Here is a 27322-nt window from a genome sequence, read left to right as displayed (position 1 = left end):
GTCTGTGTGTGTCTGTATGTCCATGTGTAACTGTGTGTGTCTGTGTCTTTATGTATCTGTGTATCTGTATGTCTGTGTGTCTTTGTGTATCTGTGTGTCTGTGTTTGTCTATGTGTATGTGTCTATATGGGTATCTGTGTGTGTCTGTGTGTAACTGTGTGTCTGTGTCTTGTGTATCTGTGTGTCTGAATGTCTGTGTGTCTTTGTGTATCTGTGTATATGTCTGTGTGTGTGTGCCTCTGTTTGTAACTGTTTGTATGTCTAGGTGTGTCTGTATATTTGTGTGTTTCTGTGTGTCTGTGACTGTCTGTATGTCTCTATGTGTCTCTGTGCGTCTGTGTGTATGTCTGTATGTATGTATCTGTGTGTGTGTGTCTGGGTGATCTGTGTATTTCTGTGTGTCTGTGTGCATCTGTGAATGTCTGTGTATGTCTGTGTGTATGTCTGTCTGTGTGTGTCGATGTATGTCTGTGTGTCTGTATGTCTGGGTGTGTCTGTGTATCTGTGTGTATGCTTCTATGTGTCTGTGTATGTCTCTGTGTCTGTGTGTTTATCTGTGTGTGTGTATCTGTGTGTCTGTATGTCTGGGTGTGTCTGTGTATCTGTGTGTATGCTTCTGTGTGTCTGTGTATGTCTCTGTGTCTATGTATCTGTGTGTCTATGTGTATCTGTGTGTGTGCACGTGTGTATGTCTGTGTGTCTGTGTGTTTAGGTCTGTGTGTGTCTGTGTGTCTATGTGTATCTGTGTGTGTGTATGTGTGTGTGTGTCTGTACATCTGTGTATGTACATGCACACCATGCATGGCACACATGTGAAGGTAAGAAGACAGCCCCCCATGTCCTTCCATCCTGTGTTTGAGATAGGCTCTCTCACTGGCCTGGAACTTTGCTGTATAGACCAGACTCTCTGGCCTCTGAACTTCCAGGGACCCACCTGGTGCATGCCACCCTGCCAGACTTTTTACTTAGATTCCAGGGACCCAAACTCAAGCCTTCATACTTGCAAGGCAATCACTTTACTGACCAAGCCATCTCCCCAGACTTGTTTGTTGTTGTTTGACTTAAAGATCTCGAAAGCTAGCTGGGTGTGGTGATGCAAGCCTTTGAAACACAGCAGAGGGGAGGCAGAAGCAGATGTCTCTGTGAGTTCAAAGCCAGCCTGGTCTATATAGCAAGTTCCAAGACAGTCAGAGCTACAAAGAGAGACTCTGTGTCAATCAATAAATAAATAGGCTGGGGGGGGGGGAGAGGGAGGTGGCACACGCCATTAACCCTAGCTCTCAGCAGGCAGAGGCAAGAGGATCCCTGTGAGTTTGAGGCCAGCCTGGTCTACACAGCTAGTTCTAGGACAGCCAAGGCTACACAGAGAAACCCTGTCTCGATAATAAATAAATAAATAAGTCTCCAAAGCTAGATTATCAAAAGTCAAGTTCTGATCATTCCATACCAGAGTTCAAGGTGAAGCAAGATGAACATCACAGCTCATTAGCAAAGCATTGAAAGGGACAACACTGAGCGCAGTGAGCACGTGGGGGAATGTGAGTCTTATACTTGGCTATTCTTGAGTAGAGGCCATCAGCCTTCCAGTTAAGCCTGGACTGCTGCTATGAGGGACCCTCCATAAGTAAACATCAGGGTCTGGCAAGGGAAATGTATGAGTAGCGCATGCTTACGGCAGCATGGTTCGTGGGGATGTGCTACTGAAAGGTGATGAAGTGTCCAAATCAGGAAATGAAATGAATTATGGTATACTTGGGTGTGTTTTATTATAAAATAATAATAATAATAACAACAACAACAACACTGTGGTGCTATGGCAAGGCAGCACTGGGAAAGGAAAAGGCCGAGGCAGGAAAAACCAAAGATCCAAGAACCCTCTCTCAGGAAGCTACAGAAATCTCCAGAAGGTGGTGTGTAGCCTGCGCCCACCCACTGCCTGACTCTAGTCAGGACAGCATCCCAGGAAGAGCCGCTACGAGCTCTTTCCCCTCGCCTTACCTTAAAGGTTTTATCCATGGAAGTAGAGAGAAGCATGTGGCTCTTACAAAAGACCGGACACCACTGAATACTGTTGACAGGGCCCCTGTGGCCTCGCAGGTGGAAAAGCACTTTCTTGGGGACCTTGGTCTCTCTATACTGACTGTTCAAATACGGCTGGATGAACTCAGATGCTGTGGGGGCCACACACAGGGGTGCTGGGGCACACCCTGCAGGGGGGCCCGGAGGCTCTTGGTCTTTGCCTCCACTGTCTGGACTCGGTGCCTGCAGCTGCCTCAGTCTCTTGGGGGTGTAGGGAACCACACAGTCCTCAGCCCTTTTCCTCTGGGAAGAGCTGGCATTTCCAGCGGTGCTTTCAACTTCGCTCCGAGCAGGCGAAGAGGAACTGAGAGCACCCCAGGCAGGATTTGATGGCTTTAAGCAGGCAGCTGCCAGAGGCACGTGGCTGGTGGGAGCTCGGCTCAACCACGAAGGACGAGGAGGCTCTCTGACGGGGAAGGAGGTATCCGGGTCCTTTGAGGGCCACTGCAGCCTCTGGCTGGGACAAGATCCCGGGTGACTTCTCCAGATCCGAGCCAGTGGCAGACGCTGGTCCCCTGGGTCTTCACAAGGGTGGTCCCCTGTATGACGTGCCCCCTCTTTTGTCACAGCCACCGTACCAGATGCAAAACCCATGCCAGAAGGCCTGGTCATGGCAGAGGCATCGTCCACCTGACCTTCAGAGTTCACACTGCTGCCAGGCTCGGGCTCAGGCTCTGAGTCAGAATCATCATATGCCACCAGCGAGGCCATGAAGACACACAAAGGGCTTCCTACAACTAAACAAGGTCAAAAGTCAGCAACTGTGAACGGGAAAATTGTTCTGTACTTGAATTCTAACACTTCAAACCCCACTAACAAAACACATAAAGAATAAAGGCAGCATTTCCTTTTTTTTTCTTTAAGTAATTTCTATTTATTTTATTGGTGTTTTGCCTGTTTGTATGTCTGTTGAGAGGGTACTGGAACCTGGAGTTACAGACAGTTATGAGCTACAATGTGGGTGCTGGGAATTGAACCCAGGTCCTCTGGAAAAGCAGTCAGTGCTCTTAACTGTAAGCCATCTCTCCAGCCCCAAGGCTGCGTTTTCATTTCAACACAAAGAAATGATGTTTGTGGTGGCAGGGATGGTGCAGTGGTTAGCAGTGTGTACTACTCTTCCAGAGGATCCATAATCAGCCTCACTTTCTAAGGATCCAGCATCCTTCTCTGACCTCCAAGATTATCCACATTAACGTGTACACACCCAAACACCAACATATATGTACACAAACAAGTAAAAATAGAAAGCATACTTTTATAAAGGAAAAATTAAAAATAAATGATGTTTGGGCCAGCAAGATGACTCAAGTGGGTTAAAAATGCTTGCTGCCTAGCCTAAAGACCTGAGTTTGATCCCTGGAACCTAGATAATGGAAAGGGAAAAATCAACTCATGAAAGATGTCCTCTGACCTCAACATGTGCCCTGATGTGTATGCCATCACCCAATTACATAAACAAATAAATGTTAATTAACAAAGGAAGGGAGGAAAAGAGGGAGGGAGAAAGGATGTATGTATGTTAGGGAGATCGCATGGGGACATGGTGTGTTTACCCTAATTTAAACATTACAAATCTATAAAAACCTAAGTAATTTTTAAAAATAAATGGATTTCCTATTCGGTAGACACAGTTAGAACATACCATTTTTAACTTATGTGGGGCTGGGGATGAAACTCGCTGACAGGACAATTACTGAGACATTCAAAGTTCTGGGTTTGCCCCTCAGCACCACAAAGCAGAAGAGGAGGAGGAAAATGTGAAGAAGGAGAGGAGGAAGACAAAAAAAGATGAACCAGGTATGGTGGGAGCCACCTGTGAGCCCAGCACTCATGAAGCTGAGGCAGGAGGGTTATGATTTCGAGGCTACCCTGGGATACATAGCAAGAGCCTGTCTTTAAAAACAACCAAAGGAAAAAAGAGAGAAAGCAGGCTTCTGGAGATGCCGAGCAATAGCGGGACATCCACCTGGCACACAAAGTCCAGGGCTGGATCCTAAGGCACCAGTCTACCTACCCAAGTGTGCCAAGGGCAATTCTGATCATGGCATCCAAATGTGTGTCTCACCCCAAATGCACAGATTCACACGGTAATGGGTTTCCTTCTTTAAATTCTTCCTGAAATTCTGAGCCATCACAAACTGTTATCAGCTAGCTCTCACTAAGAGGAGTTTTGCTCTAGAATTCAGTGTTTTATGAAGAGAAGAAGAGCAAGTACAGGCAGGAGGAAAATAAGGGTGCTAAGCAAATCTCAGCCAGCAGAGGGCATGGTGGGACAGGGTGCAAGCTTGGGTCATGGACAGACTTCTCAAAGAAAACCCACCCAGTCTCACTTTTTCAGTTTTATTTTTATTCATGTATGTGTCTGTGCAAGTGTATGCACACCCATGGGAATGAGCAAACCTGTGCCGCTGCACACCAAGGACAGAACATGGCATGTTGTGCCCTCCACTATTGCCTTCCATCTATTCCTTTGAGGTATGGTCCCCTGTGTCTGACCTCTTAGCGGTTAGGTTACCAGCAAGTGTGTAATGCCGAGCATATTAACACGGGTTCTGGGATCCTAACTTTGGTCCTCATGATTTCAAAGGAAGTGGTCTTAACAGCTGAGCCTCTCTAGCCCCACACTCTTAGGACAAGATCTGACTATATAAGCCAGGCTGGTCTTAGTCTCACGATCCTCCTGCCTCTGCCTTCTGAGTGCTAGAATAACAGGCATTCATCACAATGAATGCCTGAGACTACGTTTCAACATCCCATCCAAACCCCTCCACACCTGTCCCTCTAATGGCACCGTTCATCTAAGAACCCCACTGCCAGACAAGTCTGTTCATCATTCAAGGCCTGTGGTTATTGTTCCCACCAGCAACTGAATCCAGGCAAGTACCAATGTCCACATTAAACTTGTCTTCTAAATAGGACTTCTAAAACCAGCCAGCCACTCTCCACCTGAACCAAGAGTGCAGTGGGGCCTAATTACACATAGATGGTACCATGCTCTTCAAATCATTTAATCTCTACACACTCAGCAGGGATCTGAGGCCCAGCTCCTGGCCCCTCCCTGTCAAATGGAACCCACCACCAGACCATACAGACCTCAGTCACAGGCCCGGATTTGGAACCACACAGTTACCTGCAGGGTTGACTCACAAGAGAGGCCTACCGCAGATCAGAGGACAGCATAGCCCATCAGTTACCGCAGATCAGAGGACAGCGTAGCCCATCAGTTCCGGGGCATGCAAAATGTCTGAGTGACTTCTTCCAGCAGGAGGTTGGACTCTGGATGCACTCCACCATGTGTAGATCGTATTCACTCATTCAACAGCTGCAACATAGACAAACCAGTTAAGGACCTTCACTCAGCACACTCACAAGCCATAGGGAGAGAGGCAAACACATCCCCCACTCCACAAGTGGGCCAGAGAACGTCATGGCATGTGAACACAAAAGGAGAAAAGGAAGAGCAGAGCAGAGCGGCGGGGCCCAGGGCTGCACGTTCTTATGGAGCTGAGGCAGGCCTCAGAGAGAGAGAGAGAGAGAGTACACCTGTGTGACAGTCTGGAGAGGCTGAGGGAGCCAAGGTGGCCACAGTGCTGACTCTGAACAGCGGAGCCAGTGACGATCTAGAGGAGTCAAGGGTGAGCGCTGATGTTTGCCGTGCTGTACCCAAGCCCAAAAGATGTCATGGGGAAAGGGGGTGTGGTGAGACCAAGAGGAAGAGGCTAAATGGAGGGGAAGGTAATGAGAAAGATTTAAAAACAAGAATGTAAACAGCTAAAGGGGGCACCGACATGTGGGCAGGGCCCCTGTGGGTTTTGCTCGCTGTCCAGGAACCCTCGATCTAGATGTATTTGTAGCCTAAAAGCTGGTGCGGCAGGGTGCTGAGGTAGTTAAGAGAGACAAGATTTTTTCCATTTAACAAATAGTTCCTTGTTACCTATTCTGTGTTTAGCTCTATGTTGGATCTGATGTGGGCGGAGGCCACAGATCCATGAAGGGAAACAAAAAGATAGCCCTAGTCACGGGTTTTGAAGGATGGGGAGAACTTATCCAAGCTGTCAACGACAATGGGTAGAGTTCAGAGCACTCGAGGAAGAAATGGGAAGGAAAGGAAGACGATCGGCGCTCTGAGCCTGGTGCTAAGAGGCTGGATGCACGCGGCCACCAGGTCCCGGCCCCATCCCGCCCGGGCCCGCCGCTCACCACGCACGGAAACGCTTGGTCCACCCCTACAGCGGTCCGGCCTGCATCCGGGCCGCCCAGTCGCGTTCCATCGCGACGCCGGGGACCTCAGCCAATCAGAAGCGGGATATGCCCCGCCCCTGGATGGACAGCCAATGGCGGCATGCCATGACAGGAAGTTGTTCCGGCCGGAGGGGTTTCCACGAACTCCCTGGAGGGACCGGTGACTGAACCAGCGGTACTGACTGGTGGGTCCGAACGGGGGCCGGTAAGTGAAAAGAGGGCGGCCGCCGCTCCGGGAGCAAGGGAGGGCGCCGAGGTAGTGCCGGAGCTACCGCCCGCGCCCCGAGCCCCGAGAGCCCAGCTCCGAACCCAGATCACTGTTCTCTGGGCACCGGCGCCGCGAGGGGCGGGGAAGCTGCGGAGGCGCCGCCCACCCACGCTGCCATGGTTTCCCACCGCCTGGGCATTTATCTGCCCTGTAGGGTCTCCAGCAGTGCCCCCGACCAAGTGTTAGAAAGGTTCCTGGTGCGTATTTCACCAACAAGGAACCCGAGGGAAAAGCAGAAAAGTAACGCCACTTGCCCGTGGTTTCAAAGCCAGCTTATGCTCAGCATCAGCATCTGTGACCTCTCCGAGTTTATCTTTCACTACAGTACACCACTTCAGAGCAGGACTGCCTTAGGGAATAGTTCAGGCTGACCTGCTCTTCCCACTTGTCTCTACACTACACACAAAAGCGGAGATGCTGTGGGCGTGGGGAGGGAGGGAGAGAGGTGGAAAGGTCACATGGCGGTCAACCTCAAGAAGGGGCAGCTGATGCAATGGTGTGTAGCTCAGAGCCCTTGAGGGTGATTGGTCTCAACCTCCTCCTCCCCCGGCCCAACCAGCCACTGGAGGGACTTGGTCATTAAGGAAGCTGGTCAAGTGGCTAAAATGTTCTGAGAACCAGAGTGATTTCTCAGAAACTCCTGAGGGAAACTGAAAGGAGGGGCAAGGCCGGAAAGAAAGACAATAGAATTTCTACAAACAGAAACTGAAAGAAAAGAGATTTAAAGACCTCCACCCTGCCTGGGCATTCCCATGTGCTCCACAGTCCGTTGTGACCAGGGGCCACGAACTCCACAGCCGCGGTATGTATTGGCATCTTGGCCAGGCTTGGAGCGTTAGTGGGGTTTGGTTTTGTTTGTTGTTGTTGTTGTTTGTTTTGTTTTGTTGTTTACCACCTGCCTTATATGAAAGTGCGAAGGACTTTTGAGAGGGACCCGTGTCAGGATTGGGATGGTGTGCGTTTATTTTCATCTAGTAGACCCAAGTTTAGGTGATGCCCTGTTTTTGAGGGGTACAGATGCAGTATGTACCCAGTGGCCTGTCTGCCTTCCAAGTTTGTCCTTCAGTAACTTCAAAGCTTTGTTTGGGCTGAACTCCTTATGTGTTTAGTGTCTGACTACATGGGCATTCTTACCATGACAACCAAGTCTCTAATGCCTGTCTCTGTAAATTAATGTCTTCCTCCTGTAAGGTAGTGTTCACAGGGCTGGGCGTGTAGTTCGGTTGTTAGGAGAGGCTTGCTTGGCATGTTCCCGGCCCTGGGTTCTATCCCCCAGTACCTTTGTATGGGAAAATATCATTTCATTAACTAGACTATCATCTATCCCCAAATCTAGGAGTGTAAAGAACTGCTTGCTGTAAAGAGGCTCTGTCTTCTGGGATCATGTCAATCTGAAGCTATCATTACCCACCCTTTGAGGCCACAGTCCCGAGGTATCCAGAAACTTTCCTCAGCTACTCCTTTTCCCAAGCTGCCCCTAGACTCTTGCTGCCCTCTTCCCTCGGGCTGCAGAGTTTGTGGATCCTCCAACCCATGAGTATTTTGTGATGGCCCAAGTTCTTCTCATTCCTTCTGCTCACACTGTGCTGTGCCTGCTTTGCTTAAGAACCCACAGTGTTCATCTAGAACAATGGCATTTTTCCAAACGAGCCATAGATTTGGTTCCTAAAAGGAAGAAGTAGGTTTTTTTTTTTTACCAAAGGCCTGCTGTGGTTGCTCTGGGCTGGGCAGTTTGACTTTTTACAATCCAGGTACTTTTGTTACAGGGGGTAATAGATTACTGCCTGGTTATAACCTTTCTTCCAAATGTATTAGTAAGGTAAAAGAGCATTTCCTTAACAAAGACACAGCTGCTCATCTGGAGTTGACACAGTAAGTCCTCCAGACAGTGACCCTTAGCCTTTTGGCATCTCTGGGCTCCTTAAAGACGCTGCACCTGGACACTGCTTAAACCTGCGTTCATCCAGAGACTGTGCACATTGTTGTACTTTAAGAGCTTCAAGAACTCCAGGCTAAAACGTTGAGCATAATTCTAAAAGTTAGCAAAGAAATGAAGGAGGAAGGGAGAGCGCTCCACAAGGTGCACAGGTAAGTGTGTAGCTGCAGGGTTAGGAAGAGGGAGCTGTCTTCCCTGTCTCGCCATTCCTGTGCCATTCACACGAGATTGCCTTGGCCTCCCTCCCTCTTCCCCTCGTGCACCACACACAGGGTTTGAGTAGTGACCACTGCATGAGCGAATGCCCTGTCATCTCACCCATCGTTCCCCCATCAGATTAGTTTCTGTGCCTCTTCCAAGTCAGAATTCTAATACTTAAAGAGATAGATACTGACCTACAACGTGGAGCCTGAACGCAGGCCCAGTTCCCCTAACTGGTTGCACCAGCTACCAGCCCTGCTGTAGTGGGAAGAGACTAGCTGTCCAGGCTCACTCACCCATTCTCCTTGTCACTTTTTCTAGGAGTTGAATCTAGTTGTGACCACGACTGACTGTAGCCTTTGCAGGACCCCGCATCTGGGAAGGAGACCCCAGGTGGTCTGCCAGGCTCTCCCAGAGCTCAGAGGACATGGCTCAGTGCCAGAGCGGTGTACTAGAGGTAGCATTAGGTCCCGAGTTTCTCAGCCATCAACGAGAACAAACACTGGTATTTTCTGTGTTTGCTGGCTTGGGAGGGGTTTTGTTGGGGGTGGGGTTGCAACCGGATCTTATATAGCCCAAGCTAGCCTAAAATTTACCTCAGTCAGAAGTGAGGTGTGCAGCACCATGCCTTAGATAGAGCCCACACTTAAAGACGATGTAAGAGAGAAGCCTAGAGGGAAAGGTTGAACTTAAGAGAAACCCATGGTCATAAAGCTGGTGCGCACCCTCGCTGTGGTCATAAAGCTGGTGTGCACCCTCGCTGTGGTCATAAAGCTGGTGCGCACCCTCGCTGTACTTACGATTCAGCTAACTCAACAGCAGAGATAGTACTATAACAAAGGTAGAAGGAGAATGTTCGTGGGTCACAGGGTGAGGATGGGGACTTGGAGGGGGATGGACACGGGACGGAACATCCTGCATAGGGGGAGCAGAAGGGACTCAGGGACTATGACTGGGATGGGCTCTGGCCAGAGCTTGACTTAGTGTCTGGACTTGAACCTCAGGCAGATTCCTGTGGCTTCCTTGAGTTAACAGGATGTGCAGTTACAGCTTGCTCTCCCGTATGAAGATGGTGGTGTTAAATTAGTAAGATAAATACAAACATCTCTACTGTACATCTGACTCTTGAGAGGCAGGTAGGTGGAAGATGGTGCCTGAGACCACCCTCCCTTGCCTCAGTCTCGGCTTCTGCAGCTATTTCCTCAATGAAGTCTTCCCTCCTGACGGAAGCTTGTGGTGGCACCGAATTTTGACAGGGAGATGAAATACCAGCGAGCTCTGAGAGGGTGGTAAAGACCCTGTCCTGCGGGAGGGAAACTCATTAAACCCAGAAAGTAAACAACGTCACAGTTTCGGGAAATCCCTGAAACCAACCAGATCCCCCTAGGTTCTTCCCCTCCCCCAGGCGTTCTCTTGAGCACTGCTGAGAGACTGAGGGGAGCTCTGCTTCCGAGAAGAGTCTCAGGGCACTTAGACTGCCTGCCAGCTATGCAGTGCCCTCCAGGTGACTAGTTTCCATGTGCTGCACTGTGTGGGCCTTGGTGATATGATTGAGTCGCCCACCCAGTAAAACTTGTTGGGTCAGGTTGGGGGGGGGGGGTAGACAACACTCACTGGTACACTTTGAACTTTGATGGTATCGAATGACTTGGTGCATAGAGAGACTTAGACCAAGACGCCAGGGCAGGCTGCGTGGAGTTACTTACTGGCCTGGCACGGCCTGTGGCTCCCCTCAGGTTAAGATAAGTCAGGTGAAGCTGAGTGTAGTGTATCTCCAGAGCCCTCACTCCCAAACCCAGGAGTAACAGGACTGGAGGTGCGGCTGTATCTTGCCTACAGTTTGCAGTGAGTTCCTGCAGTAGCTTTTTCCTTTGTAATTTCTAACAGCCCTTGAGGTAAGTTAAAAGTCCATAGAGTTACATTTTGTAGATAAGAAGGTGGCTGACCCAGCAGGGACTACAGGTGGCCCAGCTTCCACCCTTTCCAGTGTCAGTAAAAATAATGACTAATAGCAATATGCCACAGGCGTACTTTCCCGGCCTTAAGTAAAGGCAGCGTGCAGGATGGCTAGGCTCATGATCCTTACTGGTCTAGAACTCAGGGCAGAGAAGGCCTTGTCCTCCACCCAGACCTTGCTGTGAAATCAGAGCCTCAGATAAGCTGGAGGCCATTGTGGGGCAATACTATGTTCTTTATGTCTACAAAGGCCTGAGAGTTAGTTCTCAAGGCAGTAAAGGTAAAGAACAAACAATACTTTGCAAAGTATCTTTCTCTATGGTGAGAATAGCCTTCCTAAAGCCCGTTGGTATTTGGAGCGAACATGGGTTCCTCTCCTGAGCACTAGATGGGAACAAGCATCACTGGGTACCAACTTACTGTTTACCTAGGGGGCCTCCTTTGCTGGCCTCAAGTTGGTTCCTCCCAGTAATGCTCATCATTCTCATTGTCAGCGTTGATGCTTCTTCCCATGACCCCAAGTTCTCCTCGTCTCTTTCCATTAATGTTCTGTTACCCAGTTTCTGTTAGAGTTCCGCAGTTACCACACCTTTCTGGAAGAAAGGCTGAGTGCTGGGATGGAAACACAGCTGTAGTAATCTGCTCAAGGCTCCCCACCCTCAATCCATTTCATTTTTTCCTCTACAGAGTCTCGTCTCAACTGCCGAACACATCTGCTCACTAACCAGCTGCAGGCCTAGGTCCTAGAAGATGGCGGACATGCCCAGTGGCGAGTCCTGCGCCTCTCCACTGGAGCTGTTCAACAGCATAGCTGCTCAAGGGGAGCTCGTGAGGTCCCTCAAGGCTGGAAATGCACCAAAAGTAGGTGATTTGTTAGACCCCCTGGCACATGCGTCTGAGCCTCCACGCCTGCACCGTTGTCTGTATAGAGTCTGTCACATTGAGTGCCATCATCGTACCTGTGCTTTAAAACCCTTTGTATTGTAGGGAATTTGTCCCCAAATCCTGAAGCGTCATGATGCCCAAGTCCCTCACATACAGCAGCATAGGATTCCCATATAGTCTACCCTACACTTTAAGCCAGTTTAGCATTGTGTGGGCTCTGTGTGAGTAGTTGTGTTACTCTATGTATGTTTTCTTCCTTTTCTTTTGCTGTACTGTATCCTTTTGGTTTTTCAAGGCAGGGTTTCTCTGTGCTGCCCTGGCTGTCCTGTAACTCGCTCTGCAGACCAGGCTGGCCTCAAACTCACAAGATCTACCCGCCTCTGCCTCCTGAGTGCTGGGATTAACAGAGGCTTCTCCACTATGCCCAGCTGCTATACTGTATCTTTAGAGGATATGTTAGTTACTTTTTTGTCTCATGGGTTGAGGTTTTAGTCCATGGCGGCAGGGAAGTCCCAGAGGCAGTGGGACAGCAGGACACACTGGGGCGAGTCGGGAAACGGAAATGAATTTCTGTGCTCAGCTCTCCTTCCCCATGGAATGATGCCACCTGCATTTACGGTGTATTTACGGTGTATTCTCCCATCTTAATTAGCGCTATCTAGAAACATGCCCAGAGGTATATTTCTCAGCCTCTTCTAGATCCCGTCAAGTTGACAGTGAATAAAGTGACAAAATGAACATCTGTTCATACTCAGTACGGGTGAAGAATTTTGTGTGTGTGCTTAGTATTTTCTGTCCTGCGTTAGTTGAAGTCAAGGATTCAGAACCCACAGTTACGGAGATTCCCACCAGCCCCAGTACCTTCCATCCTGTTCCCCACAGTTCTGCTCATACACAGATGTTTGCAGGCCTTGTACAGGTTTGTACCTCTGCATGTCTAAGCTACATGTCTATTTCCTTCCTTTCTTCATTTCAAGTCTAGGTCTGTGGCTGTGGCCACAGGGACCCCTGCTTTCACACATACTTCCCACCCTCCATTCTCCCGGGATATATTGCAGACCTAGTTAGGTCATTATTACTACAGGACTATTACACTATGTAAACACATAGACAGCTGAACCGTCAAGTACAGCATGAGTACTGTTCCTTTTCCTTCCCACCATCTGTTTTCTCTGGAGTTAATGTTTGCCTTAATTCCTGTTTGCCTGGCCTTTTCTGTGCTATTCCTAGTGCAGTTGGGCCCCACATAACACCGCCCAGTCAAAGACCCAGGGCTGCAATAGGTGGTGAGCGCAGTCAGCATTCTGTTTGTGGTGAGGTTAATCTTGTACCGTTGTTGCTTTTGATAACTTGTTTGGGGCATTGTTTGTTACCTGGACAGTGGGATGTGGCACGTGCCAAGGTAGCATGCTACCACCGTTTTGGCTGCTTTTCTCATTACTGTAGCCAAATAGGTGACCCACAACATCAACTTCAAAAAGGAAGAGTCTACTTTATCTCACTGTCTGAGAGTCCAGCCCCTCCTGGGGAAGATGCTGCAGCAGATGCATGTGGCAGCTGGCCGTGTGATACTGCAGTCAGGGAGCAGAGAGAGATGGATGCTGGCTCTCTGCTTCCTTTATCCTTTTTCTCCTGACTGAGACTCCAGCCAGTGGGGTGATACTGCCCACACTCTAGGTAGGTCTTCTCTCATCCATTAGGCCACCGTGGAAACATCTTCACAAACACACCCAGAGGTGTGATCTGAGTGATTCCAAATCCAGTCAAGGTGATGATGGGGGTTAACCATCACAACTTCAAGGCCAGGCGTCCAGGCCGGGTTTTTGCATCTAGTGTACTATTTATCCCTAAGCCTGTTTGCCTATTCACTAAGTAGCAGCAAGATCTGTGCCATATTCTTTTGGCAGAAACTCCCCATACCCTGTGTTGACCCCGTCTCTTGGTTGAATCAAAAGGTCATCTTCCTTTTCTGCTTTACTCTTTTTGGGTAGAATTTTGGGTCGTGAGCCTAGCCTTTAATAACTGAGCCCTCTCTCCAGCCCCTTTTTGGGTAGAATTAAGTCTCTTAATTGTTTGTGAAAAGTTCTGCAAAGGAGACAGACAACCTTGAGGTATGTGTGCCTGAAAACATACTTAGCTTCCCTAAGGTTTGATTGATAGCTAAGCTGGGTATGCAGTTCTTAGATGGAAGCGATTTTTGCTTAGAATTCTGTTATTTGTTTCATTTTGACTGAAACGTTTTCTTTGACTGTAGCCTAACCTGGCCTCACCGTGTTATGGGCAAAGATAACCATGAACTTCCAGTCTTCCTGCATCTGCCTCCTAGTTGCTGGCATTAGAGTGATGGGAAGCCACACCCAGGTTCCCTTGGAATACTGTCGCTGTGCCTCAGGCGCCTTTGTTTGCCCGTGCCTTTTGTCTGTCCTCTCAGGGTATCGGGACCATTCTTGTTCCAGTGCTCTGAGATTCCTGGGCCAGGACAATGCTCTTTGCAAACTTTAACTCTCAGAAGCCATGTTGTTTCTTGGATCTCTTTGGTGCTCTGTCTTTCCTGTTTTTAAGTCAGAAAACACTCGTCTTATTTTCTTAGTTTTGTGCCTGTTACTTTCCATTTCTTTCTGTTCTTTCGGGCGATTTCCTCCCCTCGGCCTCCTACTGTCTTCCGTCTCTGCTGTCGTGTTAAAGTCCCCAGCGCTTCTGCAGGCATGCTCTTTACTTCACTGAGCCCCTGTGGCAGTTTTCCTGGTGCTCCCCATGTGCTCCCAGTGTCTCGATGCATGTCCACCCCCCCCCCTCATAACACTCATCTCCCATCTCAGAGGCGTGCTATCTCTTACCCATGCACTCAAGGACAGCTTTCAGCTGTCACTCAGTCACAGTGCGAGGAGACATCTGTGCATGGCCCTTTTCCTGGATAGCGCCGGGCTTGCTTTGGCTAGGGAATCTTTGGGTTCAGAGTCTTACCTTAACTCTTTCCTTAGAAACCAGATTCTCTGTGACCTGCTGTTCAGGGGGTGTGAGTGGCTGCCACATCCTCCACTAAGTGGGACATGAGTGTCTGTGTGGCTGTCTTAGGCCGTTCCTGCTGCTTCCCTGATCGCTGATGTATACAGCAGTCTCTGATCTGCATGCATTTTCTTTTTCTCATGGAACCCTCTGGATAGAGTGGGGCCCTGGGTGTGAGCTGAACCCCTGCTTTCCTGAACAGTCCTGAGCCCGCTGCCTACCCCTTCGTGGTGCCTGGCTCTGTCTAGTGGTGCAGTGGGAAGTGGGTTGCTCCCTGCCCACCAGCAGCTCTTACCGTTTGCGTCCCTCCTGTACTCAGCCTGTTACTTGCCCCTGAATATTGCACCTTCCGGGTCTCATTGCTGGCGCCCTCCTCCTATGTTCCTGCCCCCTGGGATTGTGCCCTAAAGGGTCTGGATGACATAGTAGGTTTCAGGAGCATAGTCAGTCCGCAGGTCTGATGGCAGCAGATCGTCACGATCGCATGGTGCTCCCACCCTCCCCGTGGCGTCCTCCCTCTGCTGCTCTCTTTCCACTCAGCCATCTTCTTTCCAAACCTGTGTTGATGTTAGCAGATGCTGCCATTCACCGCACGACCAGCCCAGTAGCTTGGTAGGTCATTGATCCAAGTAAACCGTTACAGTTTAAAAAACAAACAAACAAAAAAAGGTATTATAGAAAGAAATGATTTCCAAAAACCTGATTGTCCAGAAAGACTTTTATTTACCAGGAGGGCTCAATGAATTGGGCTAAACGGTCTTAAGGCAAAAACCTAAAATAAATAAAAACCCAAGTATTGATCGGTTCTTCTGTAAACTTTGGAAGGTTAGCAGTGATATATTTGTCAGTTTAGTCTTAAATGTGAATACCCAAAAAAAAAAAAAAAGGTGAAAAACACATTAGTAATGTTTTTAATTAGTACTGCTCCCCCCCCCCCTTCATTCTGAGACAGTCTCACTGTGTAGCTGTGGCCGGCCTGGAACTCAGAGATTCACCTGCTTGTGTCCCCTGAATGTGCCACCTCTAGAACACTGGCTTTGAAGTTGAATCTCTGAGTTCTGGCCCACACTACACAGAAGTAGGGAGCCAGGCAGATCTGCTCATCGCCTTTTTCCCAGGCTGCAGAAGTTTCCTGACTGGGGACAGTGTTAAGTGTCTCCTCTTTCCAGAGCCTTCTAGTAGCAAGCAGAATCAGACCAGACAGAGTATGAACTGTCAACAGTCAGTGACTAAAAGATGCCAACCTCTGTATACTTCAGAGCAAAGCAGGGCTGGCCACACATAACGCTGCAGATTAAACTTGTTAAACATTGCTTTTATTTCCAGAGCTGAGCCGAGACCTGCAGAGACAGCGGGCAGCTACCCAGTGAAGGCATCTCTCTCTTATGTGAGCTGTAGACATGGGGTTACTGATGGCCTGAGGCAAACTCATTTTGATAACAAATTCCAGATAATTTTATTGTTTGAAGCATCGATCACTACAAAATCCTAGCCCTCTTTGGCCACGGTGCTATGCCCAGTGAACAGCTCTCTAGATGAGGTTGGGGTCATGGTAGTACTTCCCCAGGAAGCCCAGTTTATAGTATATGCTGCATAAATTCTAAGTGAAAATATGTGTGCTGCCCTAGGCAAACAAAGTAGGCTGTGTAATCTTTGTGCTGTAGCCCAGCTATGCCAATTACCAGTCTAGAGCTTTAGGACATGGCATGATTTGATTGCCTTAATTAGGCCTGCTCTTTAAAGCTTCTGGGGTGGCCATTGTGAGCTCCTAGAAGAAAGGGGTCTTCAATAAGTTTCCAGAGTGAGCAAGGATACAGCTTACATTTGCTGCTGCTGCTTCCTTATCTTTATTACCTTTTTTTTTTTTTTTTAATAAAGTCTTATGAACCCACACTGGCCTCCAACTCTCTATGTAGCTAGGAATGGCCTAGAACTCCTGATCCTCTTGCCTTCACCTCCCAAGTGCTGGGATCATAGGCATAATAGATATGTAGACACTAGAAATAGCTTGGTAACTAGCTGGAAAGATGGCTCCGCAGTTAAGAGCATTTGCTGCTCTTGTAAAGGAACTAACTGGGTTTGGTTCTCAGCACTCACATGGCAACCCACAAAGATAACTCCCCCAATGCCTTCTTCTGGCCTCCACAGGCACATATGGTATGCATACATACCTCGAGGCAAATAATCATACACATCAAATAAAAAAATCTTAAGAAGAAATAGTGTCATGAGATGGCATCATCTAGTGGTATGCCTGTCTCTGAGCATCTTCCCCTTGACTTTACCTGCCTTCGTGTCATGTCCTTGAGTTGCCATCACAACTCATTTGACGTCCTGACTGTGTCTGTAATTTCATCCTAACCTGTGCAGGATGCAGCACTCCGAGCTCCACTAACGGGGCTTCGGCACGGGTTCCCTGCCATCAGTCCTGTTTAAGGGGCCTCAGCGTGTTAACCTGTGTCACTGCTACCAGCCCATGTGGTTTTGGTCAGTACCAAACAAAGGTAAAAATACACCTGCGGCCAGTCGTTTGTCTGTTCAGGACAAATCCTCAAACTCCTCCGCAGGCACAGGACGGCTTCTGTGACGCCCACTTGTCAAGGCTGTAGAACTACAAAAGGGACGAGTGTGAAGCTCTCAGCACAGTGCCTGACACCTAACTGGTATTCTGAGGGTGTTGGCTTTGGCAGCATTTTGAGCAGTCCCCTTTTTTCCCTTAGGATGAGATTGATTCTGCAGTAAAGATGTTGTTATCATTAAAAATGAGCTATAAAGCCGCCATGGGGGAGGATTACAAGGCTGGATGCCCTCCAGGGAACCCAACAGCTGGGAGTAATAGTAATCCAAATGCCGCAAAAGCCAACGAGGATTTTGTGGACCCATGGACAGTACGGACAAGCAGCGCGAAAGGCATCGACTATGACAAGCTCATTGGTGAGTTCGCACCTTCTTCCCTCACAGCATCCACAATGCTTAGTGGTGACCACCGTGTCGTTCCCATTCCCTTCGGTGTTCTAAGTATGTGTATTTATCTGTACAAGCACTTTTGTACATTTTTAATTTGTCCATAAGTGCATACCCTGGGTAATGACAATAAACAGGATATTTAACATGTTTACCACCGACAACATTCCTGTTTGTCTGTGGCAGGGATATTCAGGGTCCTCTCCGGTAGCTGCTGTGAAATACACAATACATTATTGTTGATGGCATCACCCTGCTGGTGGTCCACCAGCACCGACTCCTCTACTCTCACTGTGGCCAGCCTGTCTCCATTCTCTTTCCCTGCCTTGTGCTCTCCCTGAGATCTCACATAGGATGGCATCCCGTGGTATTTGATCTTCTGTGCATTGCTCATCCGGCTTGTCCATGGGGCTCGTCTATTGTAGGATCCCATTTCCTTTCATAACTGTGTTGTACTCTGTGTGTGTGTGTGTGTGTGTGTGTGTAAATGTTACACTTTCTTCGTCCATTCAGAAACACAAAGGGAGATTCCATCTTGTCTAATCCAGACTGTGCTTTAAACATACTGATTTCAATATCTTTGGACACATATGTGATATTTTTAAAATTTTGAATTATTCCCAAGTGAAAAGCTTCAATATTAAGAAGCAAGTAGATCCTAAAACCCTTTGGTTGTATGTTATAGTCCCAATGGATTATTTTTAAATTAGATAACAGTAAAGCAGGTGTGGTGCTTCACACTTGTCACCCTGCAGTGAGTAGTAGAGGCAAAAGGGCCTGAAGTCACCCGCAGCCACATAGTAAGATGAAGGCACAGCCTGGACACACAGATGTGCCTCAAGAGACCAAAGTTTTAACATATTTCAAAATCATGATCTGAAGCAAGCAGGTTGGTAGGTTTTCCTGCTGTGGGGTAGTTCAGAACTTTGAACCATCATGTGGTTGCTGGGAATGTTAACTCAAGACCTCTGGAAGACCAGCTGGTGTTCTTAGCCACTGAGCCATCGCTCCAGCCCCTGTAGTTCAGAACTTTAGAAAGCTTTAGTGTGGTGGGCATGTTTGCTAGCGAGGTCTCACCATTACACCCTTCCTCCAAGGCACTTCCTGTCCACTGATGTCATTGATAATAGTCAAGGAAGAAGCAACTGAAATGTCCATGTCTGCATCAAAGCTACCTCCATAACCTAAAACGCAGACTGTTGCTGGGGGAAAGGGTCTTCAGGACCAGCATGAGTGAAGGTCAGCAGTTTGAGCAATGTGGAAAGTGTGCTTGTTGCCGGTGAGTGTAAGCCACACCCTAAGATGCGTGTGTGCATCAGAACTGGCAGCTAGACTGTGTTCTGGGTGTGTTCTCATCACAGTCTAGACTCAGGCAAATAGCACTGTGGCGTGTGGTGTGTCCCTGTTTGGCTGACTGGGGTCTCAGCTGTTTGGATACTAAGGTCCTTTCGTTTTGTATGAGGGGAAGGATCACAGCCCAGAGCCTAAAGAGATTTGGACCACTGAAACGGGTAACTAAGTCTTCTGGCGTGTAAGAAAGTCATGTCTGTTTCCTGGTGTTTTTGCAGTTCAGTTTGGAAGCAGCAAAATTGACAAAGAGCTGATAAACCGAATAGAGAAAGCCACTGGCCAGAGACCACACCGTTTCCTGCGCAGAGGCATCTTCTTCTCCCACAGGTCAGGTCCTTCCTCTGCTCTGTGTTCATAGACTTGGGAGGTGCTGGGGAGGCCTGGTGCCCTGGGCAAGTGGGACCGTCGTAGTAACTCACTGTGGAGTCACCCTGTCCTTTCTCACCTGCAAGCCCTTGCTCCTTTGTAAACTGGCCACCTCACTCTGCAGGTGAAGTGCAGTCACATCGCCCGCTTTAAATCGTTAAAGGGCAGGAAAGCGAGAGAATATCAGGTCCAACTTTAGTACTTGCCCTGCGGTAAGCTGTAAACTTCCTCCCACTCGTGAATGACATCAAAAGAGTTTACGGCAGAACCCATGGGACAGAGCCTCCCTAACTTGGGCCATAAACTTCATGCAGATAACATAAAAATGGGCAAGTTCCATCCCACAGATTGCTTTTCGTCTTCGCAGAACTGACAGCCTGAGGTCAGGGTGCTCTGTTCTACTTGAACTTCAAGGATCTCCCAGGAAAGGACATTTCTGCCCAGACATTTCACATCATGCCTACAGCAAGCTCTGGGCCCCGCTCAGCCCACATGCTGGACAAAATATAATCAGTGTTTTTCTTAATTGAAATTAAATTCTGGGTCAGTGATATGGATGGGTCAGCGGGTAAAGGTGCGCACTGCCAAGCCCAGCAACCTGAGTTCTATTCCCAGGATCTAGTGGATGGAAGCAGAGAAGAACAGATTTCCACAGAGTACCCTGTGACACTCACATACACTCCCTGGCATGAGTACACACACAGAAAGATACACAAATAATAAAATGGGATTTTACACACCCTTAATCCCAGCACTTGGGAGGCAGAGGCAGGGGGTTCTCTGTGAGTTTGAGGTCAGCTTGGTCTATGTAGAGTTTCAGGGTAGCTGCAGCTACACAGAGAAACCCCGTTGGGGGCAGGGTGGCGGGACTTGTGGTGGTATTGAGGGCTGGTTAGATGGAAACCTGAATTCAGTGCCCAGGTCCCACAGGGTATGAGGAAAGAACTAATTCCCAAAAGTTGTTCTCTGACATCCACACATGCAAGAACACTCACACACACACACACACACACACACACACAGAGAGAGAGAGAGAGAGAGGTAATAAAAATTCTTGTGAAGACATTTAATTGATGTACCATAGAATTCAACTATAAACTGTGCTAGTCATTGATTTAGTGCTTTTGCAAAATTGTATAACCATTGCAACAGTTTAATTAAATAGCTTTTTCCCACCCAGCAGGGAACCCTCCTGTCAGCAGCCCCTCCCAGCTCCCAGAACTGGGTGATGGGACATACCTGTAGTCCCAGCACTAAGGAGGTAGAAGCAGGAGAAGCACAAATTCAGGGTCCGTCTTGGCCGCATAGTCAGTTCAAGGCTAGCCTAGAAAGAAAGCAAGTCCAACAAATTCTCAGTTAAAAATGTGAGTCTTAAAACTGAATTCTTTTTCAAGATTACTTTTATATTCTTGGCTCTTTGCACTTCAGTGTGAGTTTTAAAGTCAGTCTTTTCTACAAAAAAGGCCTCTAGGGTTTTAATAGCAGTTTGTCAATGCAAAAACGTAGCCCTCACCTTCTCTGGGAATAAGAGTTAATTTATTCTTGAGCCAAATATGGGTGTGACCGTAGCCCAGGGACAGACGCCATGTCCAGTATGGTAGGAGCGTAACAGAACTTCTGTACTCAGAGCAAGAGAACAGAAGAGAGTCGTGAATCGGACACTGTTAAGATGCATTAGCGAAGACAGCAGGTCAGTGTCTGCAGTAGGCCTGAGGGGCTATCTGGTGACACTCCTAGCTTTTGGACTGGTGGCAGCTCTAGTGGTCTCTTGGTGCATTCCAAAACATTACCTGATAGTCACAAGGCTGTCCAGTCACAAGCTAAGGTGGGCAGTGACTGGCTATTGAGGAAGCTAACATGGCCCTTCCCCATAATGTTCTGACCCACTTGTAAGGCCACCATGTCTGGCCACCCTGCAGAGTCTTGAGTACAGGTGGCGCTTTCTCCTGGGACTTTAGTGTACACACTATTCCAGATCTGTTGGCCAGTTCGGTAAACATTGTGAGCCTAAAATGCTGTCTTAAGTTTGGGGTTTTTCTTTTTTGAGACAGGGTCTCACTGTAGCCTGAGCTGGCCTGGAACCGTTGTTATTTCCAGTACAGAGTCTAAGTTTCCTGGGCTATCCTGGAGCTCACAGTACAGCCAAGTGCTAAGAGTACAGGCACGCACCATCATAGCCTGATTCAGGTGTGTGTGAAAGTGCAGGCATTGCGTGTGCATGTCATAGGACAATTACAGGGTCTCTCCTCTACCAAACTCCAGTTATGAAGCTTGGGAGTAAGCATCTTTGCCCCCTGAGCTGTTTTGCCATGTTGCTGATCTTAAAGCTTCTACCATCTTACAGCTCTCACCGCCCCGGGACTGTTTTTGTCAGTGTAATAACTCAAGGAATGCATTTACACACTCTGAAAGTGGATAGAAACCACTACCTAATGTTATCTATGAACTTGGGGGTGAAATGACATCTACAAGCTCATCTCTAACAAGGCCCTTCTGGAAGGGCATGCATAAGATAGACTTTGAACTGGGCCTGGCCTAGTGAGCTCTCAGGTATGGGCTGTGACCACATGAAAAGCAATTCTTGGGATGGGTTTTCTCTCTTCCGTGTGCCCATTAAAAGTTACTGAAGCAGGGTGTAGTAGCACACACCTCCAACCCCAGAACTCAAACGACTTCACAGGCGGGCAAGAGAGGCCAGCCTGGTCTAGATAAAAGTCCCAGGACAGCCAGAGCTACACAGTAAGAAAGGCCCAGTCTAAAAAACAAGAGCAAACAAAGAAGCAAAACAACAGTTACTTGGATAAATAGAGAAACGGAGGAGCAGCCTCACAGTGCAGCACAAGCCCCTGTGGTCCACGGGTCAGCACCTGGTCAGCAGGCAGGGATGGAGTTCTCAGGCCACTCATGACTACACAGCAGGACCCTGTCGCAGAAAAACAGGCACTTGGGAAGTAGACACAGGCAAATTAGGGGTTCAAGGTCATCTCCCGCTACATACTACATTCAAGGCCAGCCTGAACCAAATGAGACCTTCCCTGTTTAAAAAGGAAGAAAGAAAAATGCTATGTACAAAACCCACCAAGCCGGAAACCAGCATTGTGCCTTTTGCCTTAGATCATGAGAGAATGTTGTCTGTTCATTTCTTTTTTGAGGCAGGGTCTCATGGCCCAGGCTGACTTGTAATTCACTGTGTAGCTGAGGCTCTCTTGATGAACTCCTGACCCTTCTGTCCCTACCATCAAAGCACTAAGATTGCAGGGATTGCCACTACTGCTGTCCATAGGGCACTGTTGTCTAGACCCTTCTATCCAAGCTTCTGGGAAAGGGGTGTCTTATGCTTTATCTGCAGCACTTCTGCCCAGAAGTAGGATACTCATGCCTAGGCTTTGCTTGGTTTCAGACACAGAAACACGCATATACACTTAAACAAAAACAAATTTTAAAAAAGAAAGAGGCTGGACATGGTGGCGCAAGCCTTTAATTCCCGCTCTGGTAAACAGGCGGATCGCAGAGTGTGGGGTCATCCTGGTCTACAATGAGTTCCAGGACAGCCAGAGCTACATAGTGAGACACTGTCTTAAAGAAGGAAGGAAGGAAACCACAAATTCCAGGCTAGGGTGTGGCTTAGTAAATTAATGCTCGCCATGCAAACATGACCTGTTATGAGTAGTTTTCCCACCGGTCTGGACCCACCACCGCACCAGCCCCAAATAATACACAGAGACGCTATATTAGATATAAAGCTGTGGCCAGTAACTAGTGTTACTATTAACTATCTCTGTCTTAAATATTAACCCATTTCTATTAATCTAAGTTTCCACGTGGTGTTATCAGAGAGAGGGGCTGGCATTCTGCTCTCTCCAGTCTCTCCATGCTGACTCCTCCCTACCACTTCCTCTCTCCTCCTTGTCTCCTCGTTCCGCCTTTCTTGCTTTCCTATTGGCCAACAGTGCTTTATTCATTAACCAATAAGAGAAACATATTTACAGAAGGACATCTCCCATCAAGGACCTGAGTTCAGGCTCCTGAACCATATGACAAACCAGGTATGATGATGATATGATGTAATACCAATGCTTGGGAGACAGAGAAAGGCAGGTCCCTGGGGCTCACTAGTGAGCCAGCCTAGCCTACTTGGTGAGCCCCAGATCCCATTAAGAGACCTTGTCCTGAGAAACAATACTTAAAGTTACCCTGACACCCCCCCACACACAGCCATACACACACACACACACAAATCCCAGATACTGCCTCAGATCTTAGCGCCTGCAGGCAGAAGCGGACCTTGATGCTGGTCACAGCCACTGATTGTGCCCCCACCCTGGAGAAGGTTCCCAGAGAAAGACCCAAGGTCCAAGCTGGCCGGGATTGTCAAGTCAGCTCTTCAGCTGGTGACTTCATCCCGAACTGCCAGGACCTACCTATCTGTCCTGCCCAAGCTAGACCTGCATGGAACCCTAAAACTCTCCTAGGCTTAGTCTCTACAGTTTCAGATTTGGTGGGCTCTAAAGGGAGGTGAGTGTGGTACTGGCCAAGTGTCCCGTCCCAAAGGGTTGTGGAAAGCACTAAGTGCATTTTCTTTGATCATTGGAGGCATTCCAAAAGGTACCAGTGGCATATTTATGCTCATCTTTTAAAATATTGGCCCACAGATAGCATCTCACTAAGTGGCACTAAGTGTCCTGGAGCTCACGGTGTAGACCAGGCTGTCCTCAAATTCAGAGATCCTCCTGCCTCTGCCTTCTGAGTGTGGGATTTAAAGGTCTGGGCTGTCACATTTGGCCCAGATTTTAAGCGTTTTATTCCTAACTTGTATAGAACGAGCCCTCTCAAGAGTTGCTGCCTGACGTCGTATTCCCCAACACCAAAGACAGATTCTGATGATCATCTATGTTTATCTATGTTTATCTGTTTCATTTCCAGATGAGCTTTAGTGATTCATATTTTTTCCAGAAAATGACACCATTCTTTTTCTCTTTCCCTTTAGAGATATGAATCAAGTTCTTGATGCCTATGAAAATAAGAAGCCATTTTATCTGTACACAGGCAGGGGCCCCTCCTCTGAAGCAATGCATCTGGGTCATCTCGTCCCATTTATTTTCACAAAGTAAGTGTTGCTCATGTGACTTGTCACTTCCCTAGTGAAGCAAGAGTGGAAGATAAGGCTGCTGTCTGTTGACTTGAGCTACAGGACTAGGACCTTGCCACCTGTTCGTTGCGTTCGCCCCCAGGCTTATTCTGAAAGAGCCAGGTGTGATGGGCGACCACCACCGTAGAATCAACCAGACACTCTCCACTCCCCTTCCTGTCACCATAGGCCCACTCTAGGCCAAGCCTGGTGTCCATGTCTGCCAGGTGGCAGGAATTACTCAGAAAGCGTCATTAACGAAATGTATGGCATTGATAGTGCATAGTGCAGTTTCGCAGTCACAGAGTAGGTAGGAGCTGTGTTCACTTACAGAAGTGGCATCCTTTGTGCAGGATCTCCATTCTCCATGTCCATAAATTTGGCTGCAGGGAATGTCCATGCCTACAGATACCTTCTGTATTTTGTAGGTGGCTGCAGGATGTGTTCAACGTGCCTTTGGTCATCCAGATGTCTGATGATGAGAAGTACCTGTGGAAGGACCTGACTCTAGAACAGGCATACAGCTACACAGTGGAAAATGCCAAGGACATCATTGCCTGTGGTTTTGACATCAACAAAACTTTCATCTTCTCTGACCTTGAGTTTATGGGGTAAGGAAGAAACATTTGGCTACCTCTGAGCAAGTGGGTGCAGACGTCATGACCAACATGAAATGCTGGAGTTGGGCTATGGCCTGGTTGTTCTTCTGTTGTGATCTGGAATGTTGCTTTCATTTAGCAGTAATTTTTGAGGTGGAAAGCTGTGTGTGCACAGAGAGACATACTGTCAGAAACTCCTGTTGCCCTTATAATCTTATCTTTAGAAATCATAAAATTCGCCCAGCATAGTCATGGTGTCACCTCCAACTGTCGTAGTGAAGTGTTTTGCACTGTAGTGTCGTGTCCAAGGACAGCCAGTCTCAGAGTCTGATAGCCTTCTCACTTCCAATGCGACTTTTCCCTCAGAGGAAGTGCCACTTGTTAGATGTGTTCCGCACTGCCCCATTTCTTAAATTGGCCATGTTTGTATCAGCATACTTCATTCGTGAACGTCATCCCCAGTGATTACTAAGAAGCTTGGTAAAACCAAATTTTGAAGCAAGTTTTGAACCAACCCCATTACTCAGAGGCCTGAAGAAGCAGGGTCAGGAGTTCAGGGGTAACCCAGGGCTATACAACAAGACCCTGTCGGAAGAAACAGACGGGTGGAGGTGGTGCTATTGGTCAGCCATCATAAGAGTGCTATTCGAGCCCTGTGGCACACAGCTCTAATCGCAGCACAGGCTGCCGATATACTCGGAATGCATAGTTAGAACCTGTCTCAAAAATTAAAAAAAAAAAGGGTGAAATAGTGAATACTGTTTATTGAGCTCCACAAACATTTTTTGAGGGCTGGGGTGTGGCTCGGTGGTAGAGCGCTTCCCTAGTATGAGGCCCTGGGTTTGTCCCCCACCATGGTGGGGTTTGGGAGGCATCAAGCCTAGAGCACTAGAGAGGTGGGCTTCACTCAAGGGAGTTGATTCAGCAGGTTGGATGGGCTTGGGGCTAGGGGCCCTCTCGTGTAGTGTTACAGCCACGGCAGTGTGAGGAAGCACACGCGTGTGGACACAGAGGCGTTTGGCTGTGGCTGTTCCCCAGCTGCCAAGGGGGACCTGTGTGTCCACCAGGACAGGAAATCTGACCTTTGACCAGCAAGGAAAATCATTAAATTTTTAAAATATTTTTATTATGCTGGGTGTGGCAGCACATGTCTTTAATCCCAGTTACATTTTAATTTGAGTGAGTCAGGAGTGGGGGGGTCGGATGTCTCACAGGGTAGTTCTCTACTTCCACGGTGTGAGTCCTAGGAATCAAATTCAGGCCATCAGGCTTGGTGGCAGACACTTCTTGCCTGTCCCTCCCCACCCCTCAGAATCAGACTGTTTTTCAGTTGTGTGAACATTGAAGGAATGGTCTTATGGAAGCATAGATGTCATCGGACTTGTCACCTCCTTCCTTAAAATAGCCTGATGCCATGGATCTGCCCCCCCACCCACCCCCCCAGCCAGGCTGTTGACAGAGCACCGTGACTGGTAGCCTTCATTTGTGAGTCACCCTCCATGTATCGCTTAGGCTGGCCTTGAACTCCTGGACACGAGTGATCGCTGAGGCCAGAGTCCTGCGCCCAGCTTCTGGTCTGCAGCACCCATCCTTCACTGCAACCCCTCCCTCTCTTGTCCGCACCTCAGCCTTGCCTGGTGCCCCAGCTTGGGTCAGCAGGGGCTCACTTTGCTCTCAGCACACAGACTCTTGTGTTTTTGGCCCTGCGTTCCTTTCGCAGCACTGCCATCTCCAACCTTTGCGAACAAAACGTTATCCCCTGAGCCCTTCGCCCTGTATGGCTGACTCCTTCACTCTTCCTCCTGTGAATGTTAAGACCCCTTTTCCTGGAGAGACGCCCTGCTCTGGTCCCTGCTACACACAACTGCCAATCTGACAGAGAAGGCCCTCTGATGGGCCACATACAGCAAATAAGTCAGACACGTAGCGCCCTCATCTGCACCCTAGGGGCAAGTCCCCGTCTGGGCCCTGAAAACATAGCACGGGTTTGACTAACGCTGTCCTCCCTGGACTCGAACGTCTGTCTTAGTTAGGGTTTCCATTACTGGGATGAGACACCATGGCCAGAGCAAGTCGGGGACGAAAGGGTTTATGTGGCTCACACTTCCACATCACTGTCCATCCCTGAAGGAAGTCAGGACTGGAGCTTAGGCCCCTTTCAGCACATTCCAAGCCGAGCTGGTATTTCTGTCTGTGGTGGCCTCAGTGAGAACTTTCTCTCATCAGGGGTATGGGGTGAAGTTGAATATCAGAAAACACATCTGCCCCATTAAGAATTTCTTCTCTTTCTTTGTTTTCTGTTTTGAAATGAGTTCTCACTGTGTTGCCCCGGCCTTGGATCC

General features: G+C 48.4%; 2 protein-coding genes across 4 annotated transcripts in view; one reads left to right on the top strand and one right to left on the bottom strand.

Annotated features, from left to right (window-relative positions):
* Wdr25 (WD repeat domain 25) overlaps window positions 1-6280 on the bottom strand; it is a 135172-nt gene extending 128892 nt beyond the window's left edge. Inside the window, exons 1-3 of one of the 2 annotated variants that reach the window (XM_051196601.1) lie at window positions 6014-6280; window positions 5210-5401; window positions 1999-2816 (exon numbers count right to left, since the gene is read on the bottom strand). In XM_051196601.1, the coding sequence (XP_051052558.1) occupies window positions 1999-2790 (792 nt within the window). In that variant the 5' untranslated portion in view covers window positions 2791-2816; window positions 5210-5401; window positions 6014-6280. Of the gene's footprint in view, window positions 1-1998; window positions 2817-5209; window positions 5530-6013 lie in introns of those variants that run through there. The other variant, XM_051196602.1, reaches the window with a different exon arrangement.
* A 149-nt stretch (window positions 6281-6429) lies between these two features.
* Window positions 6430-27322, top strand: part of Wars1 (tryptophanyl-tRNA synthetase 1) — a 32204-nt gene continuing 11311 nt past the window's right edge. The window contains exons 1-6 of one of the 2 annotated variants that reach the window (XM_051196604.1): window positions 6430-6526; window positions 11370-11543; window positions 17294-17507; window positions 19106-19214; window positions 24241-24360; window positions 24810-24992. In XM_051196604.1, coding sequence (XP_051052561.1) covers window positions 11433-11543; window positions 17294-17507; window positions 19106-19214; window positions 24241-24360; window positions 24810-24992 — 737 coding nt within the window. In that variant the 5' untranslated portion in view covers window positions 6430-6526; window positions 11370-11432. Of the gene's footprint in view, window positions 6527-7339; window positions 7392-11369; window positions 11544-17293; window positions 17508-19105; window positions 19215-24240; window positions 24361-24809; window positions 24993-27322 lie in introns of those variants that run through there. The other variant, XM_051196605.1, reaches the window with a different exon arrangement.

The sequence above is a fragment of the Phodopus roborovskii genome, unplaced genomic scaffold, assembly GCF_943737965.1.
Source record: "Phodopus roborovskii unplaced genomic scaffold, PHOROB, whole genome shotgun sequence".
Taxonomy (NCBI): domain Eukaryota; kingdom Metazoa; phylum Chordata; class Mammalia; order Rodentia; family Cricetidae; genus Phodopus; species Phodopus roborovskii.
The sequence above is the reverse complement of the archived record's forward strand: the minus strand, read 5'-3'. Positions and strand labels throughout refer to the sequence as shown.